Source organism: Idiotropiscis lumnitzeri, chromosome 17 (genome assembly GCF_059441095.1).
Source record: "Idiotropiscis lumnitzeri isolate Australia: NSW breed Sydney's pygmy pipehorse chromosome 17, RoL_Ilum_1.0, whole genome shotgun sequence".
NCBI lineage: Eukaryota > Metazoa > Chordata > Actinopteri > Syngnathiformes > Syngnathidae > Idiotropiscis > Idiotropiscis lumnitzeri.
The window spans coordinates 15,778,907-15,798,657 of record NC_142407.1 but is presented as its reverse complement, the minus strand read 5'-3'; the positions used below and the strand labels follow the sequence as shown (position 1 = coordinate 15,798,657).

At 42.4% G+C, this 19,751-nt stretch overlaps 1 protein-coding gene and 1 long non-coding RNA gene across 3 annotated transcripts; one reads left to right on the top strand and one right to left on the bottom strand.

Annotated features, from left to right (window-relative positions):
• Positions 1-4,463: 4,463 nt before the first annotated feature.
• Positions 4,464-13,951, top strand: LOC148320567 (uncharacterized). Its single transcript, XR_015839589.1, has 2 exons — positions 4,464-4,799; positions 11,285-13,951. It is a non-coding gene; the product is annotated as an uncharacterized LOC148320567 (long non-coding RNA).
• On the bottom strand, positions 12,446-19,495 carry elmod1 (ELMO/CED-12 domain containing 1). Of its 2 annotated transcripts, XM_088279512.1 has the most exons (12): positions 19,355-19,495; positions 18,437-18,497; positions 17,338-17,483; positions 16,939-16,967; positions 16,754-16,851; positions 16,529-16,658; positions 16,304-16,437; positions 16,157-16,225; positions 15,488-15,508; positions 15,019-15,069; positions 14,587-14,720; positions 12,446-14,489 (listed from the first exon to the last, which is right to left on the bottom strand). In XM_088279512.1, exons 2-12 carry the CDS (start codon positions 18,451-18,453, stop codon positions 14,314-14,316), a joined length of 1,005 nt encoding a protein of 334 aa, XP_088135638.1. In that variant the 5' UTR covers positions 18,454-18,497; positions 19,355-19,495; the 3' UTR covers positions 12,446-14,313. The 2 variants fall into 2 exon arrangements, with proteins under 2 accessions (XP_088135638.1, XP_088135639.1); XM_088279513.1 differs by lacking the exon at positions 15,488-15,508.
• Positions 19,496-19,751: the final 256 nt, after the last annotated feature.

Genomic DNA, 19,751 nt, shown 5'->3' with positions numbered 1-19,751 from the left:
TGCATGTCGAGTTCCGACTATAATGTATCGCACGGAGAATAGCGTACAGGAAAATGAAAGACATCATTTGAGATAACGGAGCAAGGGTAGGAAGCCAAGTGCACCAAGGTGATTTAAGCAGCGCTGCAGTAAATGAGTCATCAGGAGAGCAGCCACCTTGTGCGTCGGCGCACTTCATTTAAGTTCCGCACGTCGTGTATATTGTGTTCATTTATCATTGGCGGGACGAGCTGTGTTTTTCTTGCTGGGGATCTTTTGGCCATTAATCTCAATTTTATCCGCTCCGTCCAATGTAAACACACTTCTTCGGTCTTAATGGTCCATCGGTGTGAAAGATGTCACTGAAGGATATTACGCTCAACAGCTTGTTATACTTTCAAGTCAAAGCATTGTCAGTTGGCTCAGGGAAGTGGAAGGGGTTAAGGGTTCGTTTCTAAGGTCATTATTGTTTTGGGCCGGAGTGAGGGAGTGAAATGTGTCTATGGGAGGAACGGAACACACGGATGGACCAACATTTCCCATGCAGGAACATGCAGCCAAGTCAAAAATCAAACACGCGTGTCTTTGATGATCATCAGGAGTGAGCCGAGTGGCAGCTGATGTCATCGCTTCTGTCATCCGTCAGCCCGTCTGTCAGCATCATGCTTCCACGGCCTCATCATGCAATTTTAAACACCGCGTTCGCCACTCGCAAGTGTCATCCACGCTAAAGGAAACTGGAAAAGTGGAACATTTTCAGAATACGAAGAACGGCGAAAACTTATCAGGCATTCAAATGAATCGGAATTATAAGAATTAATGCTTTGGTATAGAAGAAGCATTTTCTGCAAACTTGAAAAGGACACTTGCTTTAATATGGAACGCTCAATTATGGGACAAAAGTAGCCTTTTTTTGAGCGGGGTTGAGGCTGGTTGCTTACTTGTTTGATGAAATCTTCCCAAGTCCAATTTTCCGGTTCTGTTGGAGTCTGTCGTCGCCAAGCTATTTCACTGATTTTTTGGGTCGGTTTGTAACTCCATTTTGTTGTCGTGTGTAATTCCACTGTCGGCCACTAGATGACAGCACATTTGCCAATTTAAAAGAAGGAGCATGAAAACAGGAAGTATTTCAGCTCAGTCGAAGAGGGTTGAATGCCACATTTTCTTCAATCCTGCTTTTTACACCAACAGAAAGGGACGGACGGCTGCAGGTTCGTGTTGGAATGTACATGTTTCGGCGTGATTTTTGGGTGCCATTCCCGATTTATTGTTTACATCCCTCATCTTGTTTTGGAGGCCAAACAAAATGTCTGCCGCTCACCATGTAAAATGAAGCGAGAACGGAGCGTCGACCGCGAGTATGTTTAATTCCGAGAGAAATCCCGTTGCCGAGCTCTTTAGTTCAGCGCTCTTAATTAACTGCGGCGAGATAACAAGCGGGGAGTTGCAAATGTGGCCTCGGAGCGGCCGGCAAACCAATAAGACACGACGGAATAATTCCCCCTTTCATAGGAAACGACATATTTGCACTGATTTCTTTTTTGCACGGCCAAGCCTTCATTATTTTAAATGAGAACTTGGTTGAAATGTCGGACCGAGGAAATGCCGAGTGCAAGTGTCCCTGCACGCGTTTATTCAATTGCTTACATGCGCCTCATTTAACGCACTCGCTGCCATTGACGGGTATAGACGCCAAAAAAGTTCATTCATTTTACCGAGGAAAGTAGTTCATGACGTTAAAACTGTTCCCTCAAGCGACTGTTGCAGGTCAGCGCTTCACTTGAGCCGTTTGCACAATCGAACGCAAACATTCAGTCACGAGTGGCATTAATCAAGGGTGGACCCCGCCTGCTGGCCGAAAACAGCGGCGAGAGGCTCCAACATGTTCAGAAAATCCATGCGTGGATGGAGTCTTACTAGTTCCGAGATGTTCAGGAATTTAGAGTTGAAGTTTTTTTGTTAACGACTCCAATGTTCAGCAAAGAGACGTCACGCATAATTGCCTCGCATCTGCATCGATGAAGCGCCTTCAAATGCCGTTGGTAAATTTTGGGGTATTTTTAAACACATCACCTGGTCTTCATCGCTTGCCACGTGCGTGCGTGTGCGTGCATCATCGATTGATTGATTGATTGATTTTGACTGTTTGTGATGAGCGGACGCATTGCGCAGATGGCAGAGACAAAGCTGGCACAATTTCAAGATGAAAAGTTGCAGGACAAAGTTGATTTCATGTCAACAACAAGGAGAGACGCTGATGAGAGGTGATCAAAAGGGACGATGGAAACCGAGTTTTGTCCTTTTGTTAATTAGCAGCAAAGAATATGGATGGCGAACGATACTAACCTGGATGTTTCTGCTTCAATATGGTTTGATCATTTCGTAACAATGGAAAGACTGTTGGGAAATGGAAAAAAAAAAAAAAAAAAGAAAGGCCAAAATGGCCAAATTTTTGCCTCTGACTTTTGAGTGAAGTCAGACACTTTAGAAAATGGATATACACATGTCGGTTAGCACGTTCATCCTTACCTACACTCCAAAATCAGAAAGTTGCACGAATTTTACTGTCATCCCACTGGAGGGAATAAAACAGAAAGACAGGAAACAGATGAGTAAGTATCCACTGGCTCCAATCGTACGTCTAATCGCGTTCTCGTCTCCATCTGGCATCCCCTCGCTTGCCACCCCCACCATCCCGGTCTCACTTTGCGAGCAGAACCGGATTCCCAGCGCATCTTCTATTAAAATGCCTTTGATTTCTCCATTTGTTTTCTGCACTCGCACTCAAATCGAAAAATCAAACTGAACGCGACATTTTCAGTTTTGTTTTTTTTTTTCTTCCTCGGGCCATTGTTTTACTAATTGTGGGTTTTAATTGAATATAATGTGAAATCTCTCGCCGGGCGCCCTCGCCGCCACAATGGAGTAATCCATTCGCCCACCCGCTTATTTGAGGCTCTGACAGGAAGCGACGTTTCTCGGCCCAGCAGCCTGTGGAGAATCAATTGGCTGTGGCTGGAGGAGGAAAAGAGAAGATCACGCTGACGGATTTGGAACAGGCCACTGCGCACACACACACACACACACACACATACAGTCTAATCATGATATATAGTCGGAAATACATTTAACATTCGGACTGTTAACGATTAAACATCACGGCAGTCAGCAACATCTTAACTGACCTTCCAGCCTTGACTTGAGTTTAAAAAGAAACTCGTGAAAAGCATGGGCCATTTTTCATCTCAGAACATAATTTATGGAACTTGAATATCGTCAAGACATTTCCAAGGAGACCCTCATAATTCTTGGTGGAATTTTGCACCCCACTTTGGTTCTATTTATTGCATTGAAGACGAAAAAGTCAAGATTTGTGAGGCCCAAACCGGAAAATGCAACAAAAATGAATGAAAATAAACTTTGCTCAGCATTAATTTTACGCAATTTATTCGGCGCAACCCAAAACAGATATGCATCTATTTTGAAAAGTTTCATTTTCATTATTTCGTCAATCCAGCAGTTTAATTGCCACTAAGAAACAAACGAAACTTTTTTTTTTGTTTTTTTTGTTTTTTTAATAAATCTGAGAAAACATTTTGTTCCCCATCCTGGCCAGCTTTTTGTTTGTTCATCAAAAATGGGATTCAGTAGGATTACCTCTAAACAATTATTAGTTAATAGTTGTTGAATGAGGCCTGTTTTGTCAACGAAAAATCATATTGGAGATTAAATTTCACGGATCAATAACAAGGAGAATCAATTGCTTCATGATTAAATATATCGAATTTCTTTTCAACTGACTTCTGAACTAACAACGTCTGTGCTCGTTGCAGCCAAATGGTGTTCCCCATTCAACACAATAAATTCTGCACTCCTAGGAAAAAAAATCATTCTAAAGATGATTGGCTGATCCCGCTAACTTTGTCCCTTCACGCTAAGTAGGCAGTTAGACGAAGGTGGGACGGCAAATTTAAACAGTGTCAAACGTCGCGTTCATCGGGAGCTCGGATAACAGGAACACAGCTGCGTCCGTCTCATCGCCCGCCGACGCGACAAGAAGCCGAGTGAGACGAGACCCTGACAAATCAGCTGCCAGCGGCGCGACTGATTTGATTTCTCATGTTTTGGCCGTGGGAGTGGAGCACATTTTCACTCGGCGACGTCATTCGGAAACTTTGAGAGACAAGAAATGAAAACGGGAGTCGATTGGAAGTCTGTCGAAAAGAAAAACTGCAGCACCCACAGAGGCGGGTCATCAGTTTGGATTTTTCAGATGGGGTGGGAGAGGATTGAGACTTGGAAAACATTTCATTTTTAGAATTGCGACCTAAACTGTGGCACTTCTTTAGAGACCTTCTTTAAAAACAAAACAGATGTTTGTTTACGCGATCGTGAATCTTGCAGCTGAAATATTCCGGCAAAGACGCTGCCTCAAGGTCGGGGATAATAACCTATTAAGTGGCTAACTGGATTACAAGCAGCCATATTTGCACGCTCGTGGAGCGTAACCACCCCGCTATCCTTGTCTCTGTAGTTTTTTGTTGTCTCTTCACAACACCATGACTTTATTCTTTGGAAGTGGCAGCAGTCTGAATGATAAATTCCACGCCAAGAGCCACTATTCCGACTTTTTACCGGCAGAGATATTTGTCAGGGAATTGCAACTATTTCTTAATAAATGACTTTATGATCGACCCCAAGCAACACGGACAGAAGAAAGAGCCCGGCGGTGGATTTTCGGAAAAGAACACTTGCGTCACGTCTTGGCAGAGGATTGTCGTGAATGGTCGCATTCTGTTTCAACGCCCTGATGGCTTCTGGTGAGGAACACTGACCTTCATCTCGACACGCCCGTGCGCTTCCAACATGTGCGGTACTGACAGAATCATGGAAATGGAAAAGGCCCGTCAAGCACGTATTCTATACACTATTTTTTGTCTGCATGAACTGAATTTTAATTCAGCGAACATCAAAAAGTTGCGATTTCTACGAAGAGTTTGGGGGGGGGCTGAGATTGCATAGATCTCATCAACTCTCCGATAGTCACAAATTCTGGAAAGTAGCGCAGAAATTAGTGCCACGTAAGAATAATCAAGTGATACACTACGACTGGCTTGGAAGAGCTGAGTTTAGCCTGGGTCGTTAACAGAATTTACAGAAAGTCTTTGCTGCATGTTGGAGTTACGATCATCCAATATGGCATTTGAGCAGAATTTGATATTAGAATTTAAATTCTAAAAATAGGCCGACTACTCACTTTGGTCGAATTTGGTGACTTGTGAGCCACTGACAGCTGTCGCGGTGAACTTAAAAACAAGACAAAACATCAAATTCATGTTACACGTCATGAATAGATGTTTGGTTGTTGGACAATGAGAAAGTGGTGCATCGTAATTCAGCCGACTGCTTGGAAAGCATAAAAGGGAGGGGGGCGGGTGCGCTTTGCATTGAATATGCAGCACAAATAATGAGATGACTCATGGGCCACATTTGAACGAAGCCATCCACATGAGCGCTTTTAGCAGGACACACCAGGGGTGTTATGCGTGTTTCGCGCAGGAAATACACACAATGGCTGACTAAGAGAGAGTGTTATCTTACGGGATACGTCACATGGCGCCCTCCGGGCCTCCACCAGGTCCGGGCAACGGGACGTCTCCGAGTGATTCACGGAGGACGCGGCGCTGATGCCCTTTAGCGACTCGAGCGAAGAGGAGTTGTCGAGGATGACAAGCTCCTCGGCGGGGAGGGGTGGGAAAAACATGCAAAGTGAGAAGGACGCCGCTCATGAGCATGTCACGTTGGCCTGATGTGGGAGGAAAAATGAATGTTTGGGAGGAACCAGTTGTACGTTGTTACTTCCCCTCAATGCCATGAATCAGCATCGAGCAAAAGCGAGCAGCTTTTTCATCTGCAACTCTAGAATCAGGCGCACACCCTAAAGGGAGGGTTTAGTAAGAAACATAAAGTGAATGAATTGCATCAATCGGGAACACTGCCTACAACACAAGTCTTTTTTTTTTTCTAAAACACGCAGCTGTCATTGTTTCGCCCCAAAAGAGAAATGAACGTGCGTCGTTCCAAGGTCATACAAAGAGTAAGGAAGCCATTTACATCCGAGCGCATTTATTATTAACGCGGCGAGGAGGGCTCCGAGTTTCCCTGATCGTTGCTTATCGCATAAGCAACGACAGACGCATCAACTCGGATGTTATTAGTCTGTCAGGGAACTTTAATTAATCACAAAAAGAAATCCCCGGGAGACTTTCTCTCTGCGGACTTGCGACAAGTTTTTATGTCAATAAAGCTGCGGCAATACAGCAAGATGCTACAAATAGCCGCAGTTGATTAGGATTAAGATGAACGGGACTTCAACTACAGTATCACAGATAAGGACTGAAATTTAAAACGGGGCATTAAGCACAAATTGAACGTAAGTCGGAAAATCACTCACTTATGCTAACGCAGTTGCGAAATCACAACTGCGGAAAATATTAGTTAGAAAATCATTTCAAGTCCATAAAAATAAAACAATCAAATACAAAATGGTGTAAGTGTCGTAAATATGGACATTTAGGAATGAGAGTGGGCCTCGTGTCCAGCCTTGTGGAATGCCACAAAGTTTATATTTTAACGACAGGCTATTTTCTCCTTCATGTCGCGTTTACTACGAAAGTCTGCGGACTGAGAAGCGAGCCTTGCGGAACACCTCAAGAATTTATCCATCAATCTACTGAGTTCTGTTCCTACAACCAAAACAGAACCGGACATAATTTATCATTACCGAATGCTAAGTCAGTTCTGAAAAATAAGCCGAGCAGCTTCATTTTGTCCAATTTGTCGAATGTTAGAATTCAATTAGGCCACTTTGTAGGCCCGTTTTTCATGTGAACAAAATGATTAGCGTTCGAACGACATCCGTCCTATTCTTTCCTCCTCCTCTTTCTTGATCCGTTTCATCCGCTGTCTTTGTCCTTTATGTTTCTTCATCATCTACCACTTCTTCTCTTCCGGCGACGCTCCTCTGAATAACCTTGCGAGTTTTCCTTTAATATTCATGGCGAGCAAACCCAAAGGGGATTCTTCGCCGTGTCGCTCTAATTTAAGCCAGATAAGCTTCATCATTCACGCGCTGATTTAATATGCGTCATGTGACCGCCTTGTGAGCGGGTAAAAGGAAAGAAATGATGGCGCAGCAGCAATGAGGAAGAATTTGAGGCGGGGTCTCAACCACATGGGCAAATGCTAATGGACCCTCTTTTTGTTACTTCCGCCCCTGATGCGATCGTTCAATTTTTTTGGTCCTGGCAAAAATAATTCCTTTAGTTTTAGGGTTCTACTAAACCCCCGGGGCCCCTGACCACCTTAATCCGGCCCTGCTAATACATGACTGCATATATAAAGTGGAGGAGAGGAAATTAAACGAGCTGCCTGAAAGATGAGCTAGCGAATGTGATTATAGTGGGAGAAATATTCAAAGAGTGAAACTTAATAATAATGAGAGAGTGAAAAATAACAAGTTGCTTGGAAATATTTCTTATCTTGAGAATGAAATGGGCTGACTAAAATAATTAGACTCTAGTTCGGGGGGTCACCAACGTGGTGCTAGTGGGCGTCAGGGAGCCCGCAAAAGGGCCACATGACCTGTTCTAAAAATAACACAAAAGTGACAGGACATTGGGATTTTCTAGGAGCGTTGAAATCGGAATTAGAAAATGAAGCACACGTAAAATAAGAGAAATCTCAAGACTGAAACAGTTTGTGAAAAAGAATGAAAGCTATCGAGTCAATGAAATAAAACGGCGATAGTTCACACTTTTTTGAGCACATCTCTCGATGATTCGCACAAGAGTCGCGTGTCGTGGTTTGGCTTATCTCGCCATTATGCACGCTCTCACCTCGGCCCGTTATCTTTCCCTTTTCACCTCGCTATGCTAAGGAGGCCATTTTGTATTCCGGACACACCAGGCCAACGTGCTCTTATCTTCTGTGGTGCCTTTGAAAAGGTTCTGATTCTGCATTTAAAGTATGAAAAAAAAAAAAAAAAAGATTCCAAAGGTGAGTGAGGCGACTTATGTCGCTATGCTAACAGAGCAAGAGGGCAAAGTGCACTGAGGCCGACAGACAATTCATCTCGGTTATGAACACAGATGACAAGCGATATCCTTCGGTACACATCACTCTATAGCAGGCGTGGGCAAACTACGGCCCGGGGGCCACATCCGGCCTGCCAAACTTGACAAAAATTAAATGAATAAACCTAGAACAAAAGCATTATAACAAAATATTTGGCTTTGACACACCACTAAAAATGAAATGAATATTTTCTTACAAACAATTTCTATTTTAAAGCATTGAAAGTTCTGTTATCCTTCAGGATATCATCATCACCATCTCACTCCTCCGCTCTTTATTTAAAAAAAAAAACTGGAGCAGAAAATAAAAAATGAACAAGGCTTTTTCAAGATCTACGGACCGGATTAAACCGCTTCACGGGCCACATGAGGCCCCCGGCCCGTAGTTTGCCCACACCTAATTTAGATAGACCATCCATCCACCTGACTTCCTGGCTTTCCAATTGAAATTTCTTTTATCAATGTCTTGGTTGTGCAGGTATTCAGTAAGTCCGTCTGTCTTTTTTCCATCCCACCAATTTTAGGTCAATCCACGTATCGATCAGTCATCAACGTGCTCTCCAGCCGTCTATAAATCTAACCATCCATCGTTCCAATTCTACTTCCATCGATCGGACAATCTGTCCGTTCATCCATCTAGCTGACTCTCTGTCTGTGCATCCAGCTGTCTGTTTTTCCAATAATATATCCATTGATCAATTAATTGGTATACAGTTATAGTCCAATTAACATCTCTGACATTGTTGATATTCTATATTTGCAAAAGTGGCATGTTTGAAATCCTTTCAGGAACATCAATTCTGGTGGCTGGATAACATAAAAAAAAACAAAAAACATGTCGAGCATCATGTTCACCCCGCCCTTCCCAAAATGTCAGCACTGCTGTTCTTCCTGCATATAAAACAAGCCCCCTCCCACCTCCGTCCTGCCTTATGACAGCACTTGTCAAGCCGACAGGCGCTAGCGGGAGGCAAAGCTGGCCGTTTAATCAGATGAAAGGTGTGAAAGCGATGCCAAGAAAGTGTCATGGCTGCTAGAGATGCCACGAAAACTCCCGTCGCCTCATGCAAACACCAGCTACTCGTCCCTTTCTGCGGCTTCTTTTTCAAAAACAAACAAACTCTCAAACCCTTAAGCACCTTCTTTGCTCGTACACCACTTGCCAGATCTTAGAAGCATTCAGCCTTTGGGTGACATTTGAAAATGAACCCAAAAGGCACATGTCCAGTGTTTCAGGAAGTGGGATTAGAATTTAAAAAAATAAAAAATTTCTCCCAGGTAAAATGTCCCTAGACCCAAAAAGTTTGACAACCACGGGCCCAAAGTAATCCGAGGTTGGCATTCGGGATTCACTTGAGCCTTCTGTGATCACTCTTTTGGAGTTATTTATTTCAGGGCTCACAGACAAGAGAGAAACAAAGACAAGCCAGAAAACCAATCAGCGTTTGATGTTTTTTGGGCGTGGCCAGCGATAGCGTCATAAACGTCCAATTTCTTATTTTGTCTCTCTCCTAAACATGACATGCCTGTTTTTCTCCCGTTACGCTTTTCCCATAAACGTCCAATTTCTTATTTTGTCTCTCTCCTAAACATGACATGCCTTTTTTTCTCCCGTTACGCTTTTCCCATATTATGTCAACGATGACGGAGTGAGACTCTCAGCACGTTGTTTGCCCTGAATGCTAATGTGCTCCCAGCGGGCACATCTCTCCTTTTTTTTTTTGTCCAAGGGCCAAATTAAAATCTACAGCATGCATCAATGACATACTCTACTGGAAATATTGGGAGAATTGTCCCACAAAAGTTCGAAAGTTACATCAAACCTAAGAGCGCAGTTTTGGCAAACAAAACAAATTTTGTTCGTAAAAGTTACATTGACCTTACGATATCTCACGAGAGGAAACCGACATTTTGACCGGACTCCGCAGAGGTCGGCTCTTGCGAATAATTCATTATAGAGTTCATCCATCTGAGCTACCAACAACTTAAATGATCAAAGATGAGAAACTTTCAAGTGAAATGTGTCCTGAAGCAAAACACTTTGTGCCTGCAGCTATGCCCGCAGCAAATGTGGCGCTTTGAGCCAAATGCTAACGCTAACAAAATGGAAGCCAGCGGAATAAAAATACGACTATAACAGCCCCCCGGGGTTATACATTTAATGAGTCTCATTAGACATATTCTTGTTTAGTTTTTTTAACTCACTAGCAGCAGCTAATTATCCATTGTTCAATTTTTGTACAGAATTTAATGTGTCTTTCCTCACCTGCATCTCAAATCTTTAGGCCATTGAACGCTGTTATAGGCATGAGGATCGGGAATTCATTGACTTGAAGACATTTTCCCATGACAATGCGTGTCTCGCATGATCCAGTTTGTAAGCATTGGATCGGGGAGTCATACGGCGCAGAGTCCACTAATCTGAACTCGGCTCAACTTTTTAAAATACGTGACTGTGATTTTTGTACCTGTCAGGTTTTTCACCGACCTGGCCTCATCAGCGAAGCGGATGTCTCCAGCAATCAAGTCAGAAATGAGTTGGTCACAAAATGGCCGCCGTGGGAGCTGACTGGTGATTTATGAAATAAAATAGGACTAATTATACATTTACAGCCGCTATGAGAGTCCATGCAGCAGATCGTGCGGATAACGCACAAAACCACTATTAGTATGTTTGCACATGTTAAGCATGAAAGAAAAAAAAAAAAAAAAAAAGAGGCCGGGGGTCCGAAGAGGGACATCCATTGATCCACATAGATATTGATTGGATGCCGCTGGATTATGACACCACCATGTACTAGCTCATCCGGCGGGATTATGCAAATGAGCGCATTGAGGGGGTGGCGAGCGTTTTTTTTTTTTCCTGCCAGTCAACTTCAAAGGGGCCAGTACTGCGCATAGAATTAACGCTGCGCCTAATCCTGTTGAAGGTGGAGGAATGAGGGAGGGAGGAGGGTGGGGGCACTTTTATTAATATATGAGCGTACAGTGGGTGAGAAAGGTATCAAACTAAGTGGAAAGTTTTAAGCAAGACATAAGGTGACTCACAGCGGAGTATAAACATAGAGGAATATTTAAAAAAAGAAATCCGTCTGCAGGAGCAAGAACGGGAGGAAGACCAAGTAGGAAAGGATCAAAGTGATTTTTTTTTTTTTTTTTTTTTTTAACAGAAGTGTGCCACCACCTGCCGCAGTGAGGAGCAGCAAAGTTGGAAATGACTTGCTTCTTTATGAGCGTCACATCTTCCTGTTCCCGGGCAAACCAAAATTGCACATCCTGCAAATACGACAAGGCTCAAAGGCCATTTCTGCAGATGACATTTTTCTGCATTGGAGAAGCAGGATGTTTGCAGTTACAGTGACGGAGCAAGCAAGTTGCAAATGATTCATTTTACTTCTTTCTAAGCTTCACTTGTTCCTGTTCCAGTGCAAATAATAACTGCACATAAAGCCAGAAAACACAAAGATCATAAACAGGGGTGTGCAGACTTTAGAACCACTGAGTATACTGTTTCCTGATGCATGGCTGTCATAGCAATTTTCCTCTTTGGTCCCAGTTTTGCGGCAACTGTCACCAAAAACAAGCTAGGCTGAGTTTTGCACTTCAAATGCAACCAAAAAAAAAGAAAAAAGCTAATTGCCATCATTGCTACAGACACAAATGAATGTATTAACTGATAACAGCAGAACAAAATGACAAGTTGTGATTGGCTGATGGGTGTGACTGTGCGTGGCATGAAATGACAGCAGATTTTTTTTTGAGGGGGGCTGGAAGACATCATGTTGGCCACTAGTGCCACCACATGGCCGCCCTGAAAATTACAGCCATTAAAAAAAAATCCATACAATAAAGTATGCATGGAGTTACGCAAGACATCTATCCTAATGTGGGCATATGAATACATTTGCTCTAAATAATATTTACTGTAACGACAAAAGCATCTTAAAAAGTGCTGACTGGATGTGCCGAGCTTTTCACAGTCGTGATTCTGCGTCGGTTATTTAGGACGTTTGTCTGCAGTTGATCCGCACTAATCCGGACGCTTCTCAAGCTTTGATGTTCATGTTGCTCCACTTGCACCCTCATCATCACCCGTCACTTCTTATGCTGCCGTAGAAACCGAAAGCTCTGGCTATAAAAAGTCTACACACCCCTGGTCAAATGCAAAAATTACCTATAAAATATCTAGATTGTGTTTGAATAATTTCCTAATTACAATAAAGTCAAATGAATATATGAGTATTAAAAAAAGCAGTGAGTCGTATCCATCACTAATTAGGTCAATTAGGTGAGTTTTTGTGATTTAGACGAAACAAAGCCACCCTCTTAACTGTCTTTTACTTTTTTTTTTTATTGATTTGTGTTTCACAGCACAGCACAAATAAAGCACAGCGTTACAATATCTACTCAGAACATTTAGAAGAATATCATAAATGAATTAGTGAGACTCCGCTTATGAATACAGGCAAGAAAACGTCAAAAGGCAAACAGTGCTGCTGAACGGGGTCGCAAACAAAGCAAAGGGTTTTCGATCACAGAATTGTGTCTTGGTGAAGCAGCATGTGGCTCAAAGTTCACGATTACAATACAACGTTCACTGTTTCTTTTTTGCCTTCTGGTGCATGGACTGCAATCTTTGCATTTTATTCCTGACTTCAATCAGCTGTAAAAGGCGCACCATTAAAGCCATATGCTAATAAAAACGTCAAAACAAGCACGTTGCAACTCGTCTACATCAAATGAATCGGAATTATTGCTTTGGCTGATGACGGACATTAAAAGTGTCACATTCCATGGATTGGAACTAAAACAATCGTTAATGTGAGAAACATTCATGATAGAAAGTGTTTGTTGTGGTTTTTTTTGTAAATAAAGGCAAATGAGAAGCATTCTAATGCTATCAAGACACCACTTGAAACATACACATTCAAAATATTGGCAAAGAGGTGATTGGCTCAAACTGAAATTTGACAGCTTGCAGTGTCGTATTATATGAGCAATATTTTTTTTATATTTCATTTGGTCAAAAGAGTGTTTTGTATTTTTTTTTTTTTGGTGTGAGTAAGCAAAACGAGTGTAAACAGCAGAGGGGAACAAAGTCCTAGTCATAAGGAAGTCTTAAGAACTTTCAAGTGCCCCGAGTCAGCGTCGAGCTCACTGTGACGATGTCTTTATTTCCTTATACGGTCGCATCGCTTTGTTAAGTACAACAAAGTGAAATACACTTTTCAACAAATTAAATAGATATTTAAAAGATATTAGGGCTGGGGGACGAATCAACATTTAATCCTCACCTCGTTGATGACACCCTTGAAAAGTTTTGTTCGTCCCTACAGACACCACAAAATGGTGGCGACATTTTTATTTGTTTTTTTGGTTCCTCAATACCAGCGGGTCACAAGAGTGCGACAATTGCACTATTGTTGGCAAATTGATAACTTCAATTAATGTCAGCATAGCTCCTTGACACAAAGGTGGCGCCAAAGCAATATTCGGAATTCGGAAAAAGTAAATACGTCAATGCCGAAATTCGAATACTGTAGTTTAGGACAGTCAAGTTTTAAGAATAAAAAGTCAAAGTCATGTTGAATACTTCAGGACTTTCAGTTGATTGGCAACTTCAGTCTGAATTGATTTTTAGGCCATGTGACTCGAGAACCCCCCCACCCACCTCTGGCAAAGAGTGCTTTATGTTACAATCATTAAAGTAAAAGTGACACGACGATGGTGAGACAATCGCAATGGTGATGTCTAACGCTGGTGGTTTGTCTATGTCTCTAATATTATATATATATATATATATATATAAATTGCAAACATTTGGAAAGACCTACAAATTCAAGTCTAAAAGCTGAGAAGATACATAAATACAGATGTGCAAAGCTGTAATATGGGCAAAAAGGACCTTACTGTGAATAATCTAAAAAATGCAGAACAGTTTTTGTTTAGCAAATAATACCATCAATATTTCTTCAGAATGTCAATGACTTTAAGTATTTTTGATAGAGAGCAAACACTGAATTTGAGGGTGTTTCCAAACTTTAGATTGGTATTCTTTAGATCGACAGTTAATCTATCTATATATCAATATTTAGAATGTGTGTAGAAGCCACCGGCAGTGACATATTCATGACATTAGGCTGAGCATTTTTTACTGACAGGCCTACCAAGACATCCGATGGGTGGTGGTTGGTTGCGCCTAGAGGTTGACCAGGTGGAGGTCAGAGGCGGAGAAGCGGGGACACAGCGCCGCGTCGGCGTCCCGAAGCTGCCGCAGGACCCGCCGGTGGAACTTGGCGCGCACGCGGTTGAACTCCATAATGTCGCTGGGGTCCTCCTCGATCCAGAAGCGGTGGAACTCCTGCATCAGGTAGCCTGATAAACACGCACACACGCAGGACCAATTTTTAGAGAAAACTGGACAACTTTTAGTCTTGTTGCAAAGCCCAGGCTCTGGCCCTCGTTGACTCACAGAAGGTCTGCTGGAGGTGCAGCAAGGTGGCCATTTCGGGGGCCACGTTGTACAGGTGTGTCTTCAGGGCGCCGCTCACCAGCAGCGAGTAGGCCAGGTCCGTGATGTTGATGCCCACGATGGCGAAGGAATAGCTGCAGAGCGGGAGGTCATCAACTTTGTCAAACATCCAACTCATTTTATGGGGGTATTAAACTACTTTTAAAAACAAGTACTTGCTACTAACTTCTTATTGTGTTTAATTGTATTCCTATTTTTGTTTTTATGAATTTCTGATTAATGTTATTCATATGATATGATAACTTAACTGATTATATTATTAACTTGTAATTCGTAAACATGTGCCAGATTATTTTTGGTGTCTAGTTTTTACTTCGGTTCAAAACTTCAAAATAATATTATTTGATATCATCTGAGAGTGGCGAGCCTTACCCAATGGCTTTGTCAACGTTCTTCAGCTCAAATTCTGACGCATTTGCTTCGCTGTGAAGGACACAAAAAACGCACGCACGCACATGACAGTCAAGAGTTGCAGCAGAGGTGCTCAGGATTCACTCACAACCAGTTTTCTGTCTACTTAAAGTCAACACGACATCATGTATGAGATTAGGTTTGAATTTAGATTTTTTATTTTTATGGGGGACAATTCTTGCATCGAATCTCAAATAATTGTGTGCCTAATGAAGTGGCCATTAGGCATATATCAAAGATGAATTACAAATACTTCAAATGCTTTAAAACAGGGGTGGGCCATCATGCAAGAGAATGCAATTCACAAATTTAGTTCCAAGTGGCTCCCGATGGGAAAAGGGTTGGCCGAGCCCCGTTTTAAAGCGACCGACTGCTCGGAATAGCGACAACGGTGCACGGCAGCGGGTGGGTGAGGGTGAAAATGGAGTACCTGCGACTCCCTTGCGCACTCCTGCGGCGGGCGTGGGAGCGACACAGAGGAGGGAAGCGTTTGTCGAAACAGACAGAAGAAGCTCACTGAGATGCTGATGGCAAAGCAATACAAAGCAGTGATGCAATCAACGCAAGATGGGGAGGTAGTGAGTGACCAGGTCGAGCTGTGAACAATGGTGGAGAGACCAAGCTGTATGGACAAAAGTACACTGACACACTTGATTTCATCTTAATTCTTCATCACAGCAAGCTTTTAGGACAACTGCAGGTTTGCAATTTGGGAGAACTGAGGAACTTTTCACAAACAGCAGACACAATTTGTGACGTTCCTCAGGGAAGGATTTTAAGTCCCATCATTGTCGTGCAAAGGTTGAACCCGCCGCCAATAACAATCCGTCCCCTGAGGTAAGCGTCTTAAATTCCAGCTAAGGTTTAAGTGTCCTTGAGTAATAATCATTCTGATCCAATTTCGGGGGGTGTTCCAGGTCCCATCATTTTTCAAAGAAAACCTGCGCGTGTCAAATGCTTTTGTCCATATGTGGTGATGCACTGTGCTTGCTTGTGTGTGTTTGAGTAGCCAACAGTGAGCATGTTGCACAGATGAGGTCACGTGTGTCGTAGTGGAAAGAACACTGATGAAACAAATGGTGCGTGAGAGTTGACATACTTGTGCTTGGGCAGCAGGGAATCGTGGAGCATCTGCAGCGCTGCAGCCTTGTCGTGTTCGGCAAAGTACCTACAGATAAAGGGGAAATTAGCTCAGCGGATCGTCTGAGCACCTTTTTCATACAAGCCTAAAAAGAGTTGATCCTACAGCAGATTGTGGAGACCCAGCAGGCCCATCCCTCGGAAGTCCGTCTTGGGGTCGCTGCCTTGGAATCCGATCTCACACCACTGCTTGGAAATCCGTCCGGTCAGGGGGGTGTCGGGACGCAGCTCCTTCCACAACTGCGCCAAAAACCAACGAGAGTGAACTGTGCTGCCATCATGTCAAGAAAACACAAGCTACTAAAAGTCTAAATGGGATTGGGCCGCACACCTTCATCAGCATGTCCTCATGTTTTGCGTTCTCGCAGTCGTAAGGTTCACGCCGGAGCTTCTCCACCTCGGCCACCAAGTTGCGGTAGCCGACAATTTGGAGCAGACTGGCCTGCAGGGAGATGCCCAGCCTGGGGGAAGACGGGAAAGAGTCATCTTCTATTTCCATTTCTTCTAATTGCCCAAGAATTTCTTCAAGTGGCCGAGGTGTGTCGCATGGTCTTACTGAGGGTTGGTGTCAGGGTTGATCTTCTTCAGAGCCATGATGTCGTCAATGATTTTCTCCACTTTGTCAGGATGGGTGCTAAGGGCGGACTGCAGCAGCTGCAAAGAAAATATGGTCAACTGTGTGTCTTTCTTTCCAAAAAGCAAATTGAATCAAGTCATTACTTTGTAAACTTGGACATTTACCTCATTTTTGGAGTACTTCAAAGACGACTCTGCAAGAACAACAAAATTAGAAAAGATCAAGACAATAGAAGTGCAAAACTAATCAATTAATCCACCACTGCTGATCAAACTAATTGACAACTTTATGTAGTCCTCCATTGAACTGGTTAACTTTGTTTTTACATTAAAAAACAAGGCTCAACATTTTTTGCCCATTTTCTGACATGCTATGGCCCAAAACTAATAATTGATGTTGATGCATTTTCTGCAATAGCCTGTTTAAAAATAAATAAAATATTTTTTTTATTAGATTAATTGGAGAAAAAAATGGAAACATTCCTCGCTTATTAAAATAAATGTTAGCTTCATCCCTGTTAGACGGTATCATCCAAAGGTCAGCAGCAGTGCGCAGCCTCTTACCGATCTTGAGCGTCCTGCGGGCACCATGTTTGTTGTTGTAGCAGATCCGCTGTAGCTCGCAGCGTCCCGTAAATTTGTGTGCCACGAACTTGAGGCCTCGCCACAGACATTTGCAGTAGAGGAACACAAAGAACTGGGTCAACACCCTGCAGGGAAAAAGAAAGCGAAGAAATTCACAGACTGCGCCGTTATAAAGACAAGTGGAAGATGTTCCGTCTTCAGAAATCACGTACAATAAACATGCCAATCCACATTTTTTGGGGAAACAAGCATCCATATGCTTTGCATTTGATGAGTCACAGTCAGCTATAGTTTGGAGTGGCATTCCTCAGGGAAGCGTTTTAGGTCCTGTCATTTTTTTCCTGTGATCTAAAGATGAAAGGACATCTGTGTGTCCTAAAACTTTCATCCTTATGGTGTGAAGGAACATATGTTTGTAAATGCTCAGTGATCTGAAGTCTCAGGAGATTTGTTGACATTGCACATGAAGATGGTTTGAACATACTCATTGTTTGGCTTTTGAGGCATTTTATTTTGTCTCACACTCTCATGCATTCATATATTATCTCAGTAGCCAAAGCAGTATTACGCAATGAACAGGAATTAAGAGAAAGGTGGATGATAACAAAGCATAATAAACAGACGAGCTCCTAATAAAATCCTATTTTTGTAGGTGGCACAGAATTAGAATGGAGACACGTGCCTCTGAAATGCATGCTGACCCATTAAGGGACCATGTGAGACATTAGCTGCTTCACTTTGGTTAAAAAAAAAAAAAGGCAGGGTTGCAAACCCACTCGGGACGAGAGCTTTTGTTTCGACTGTTTGCACCCTAATAAGAAAATGATGGACGGATAAAGTAAACCAGACTGTCCAAAGCCGCTATGTGATCAATAACATCAGCATGATACATGCACTAAGGGCAACAAGAGGGCTATAAATAGAACAGATGAACGAGCATTTGTTTAGAGTCCACGGCAGGTTCTTACTGCGTAGGGTCGATATGGGGCTTGAACAGTAGAAGAGGGAATTAATTTCTTTGGTCTAAACAGCATCACAAATGAATTCCATCAGCAGACAAGATGGAAGCTCGCCTCACCTCAGGAAGTGCTTCATGATGCTTGGTGTCTTCTTCGCTGGAGCTGCTGCTGGGGGATGACCTGCAAAAAAGATGGTGAAAAACTGCGGTCAAACAAATGTTTATGATTGTATATGTACATTTGAACTTAAACTTAAAATAATATTATGGGAATGAAATTACATTTTTCAGAGGAAAAACTGACTTGATAATTCTTAGAATTGACGTCTGAATCTTATCAGAAAAAAATACATCTTTACTCTTGTAGAGGAACAAAATGCTATGATTATGTCTCAAAAATATCCAGTGCCACAAATAAAATAGTATTTCCTCAAAAACATGTTTTTATTATTATTATTTTATTTATTTTATTTAAAAACAAAAAATAAATACATATATAGTCTTCTCAGGGAAAGTGAGATCATTTGTTTTAGAAAAATATGTTTAATTTTAATACTCATGATGTTTTTTTTGTCAGAAAAAAAATATATGCTTAGTATATTTTTTAACTATACTAACCTCTCAACTAGATAAAATAAAAATAAAATAAACGAAATTAAATTTAAGTACACTTGTATATATTTTTCCTTTTCAGTGTGTCTAATACTCCTCCATACTAGTGGTGCGCATCCGGCCCGCGGGCCCTATGTTGTCGCCCACCGCTGCAGGCCTGCATCTGAGGAACTGTCCATGGTGAGAAGCCATGAACACGCAAGCCATCTCATATTCGTCCCTTCCCAACAAATTCCACCCTTGCAACGCGAGACAATCAAACCTCGTAGCAAAAATTAAAATAAAATGATCTGATCTGTCAGTAATAAGAGACGATTAGCAAAAGCAGCGCGTCACATTTGCATAATCCGCAACCATGCGCAGCTATGCCCTCCGCCTTGCAAGGGCAGCTCGTCGCGAAATGCGTCTTAAAAAAGCAGATTGTACCGTTTTTAATCTTTCAAAGGCAGTAAAAGCAGACGACGTGCGGCTTCGTGTCCCCCCCGTCACTCGGCTCCAGACGTCCGCTTCTCCTCCATGATGACGGCGTTGCGTGTGAGGACGTCGTCGAAAGGGGGCGCCAAAGTGCAGGGGAGCATCTGACTCAGTGACGTAGCGTGGTTGGTGGAGAGCGGGCCTCCGATTCGGTAGCTAAAAAAAAAAAAATCACATGAGGCACACTCAAAGCTGTTTCTTGTACTTGGGCGGGTCAAAATATTAGAGACATCAGAAAATATAATGTACATGGTTAAATGAAGAATCTCAAACAACGCATTGCATATTTTTTTGGGGGGGTAATTTCAATCGTTGAATTATAAAAGAAATAATTTGTAAAAAAAAAAGT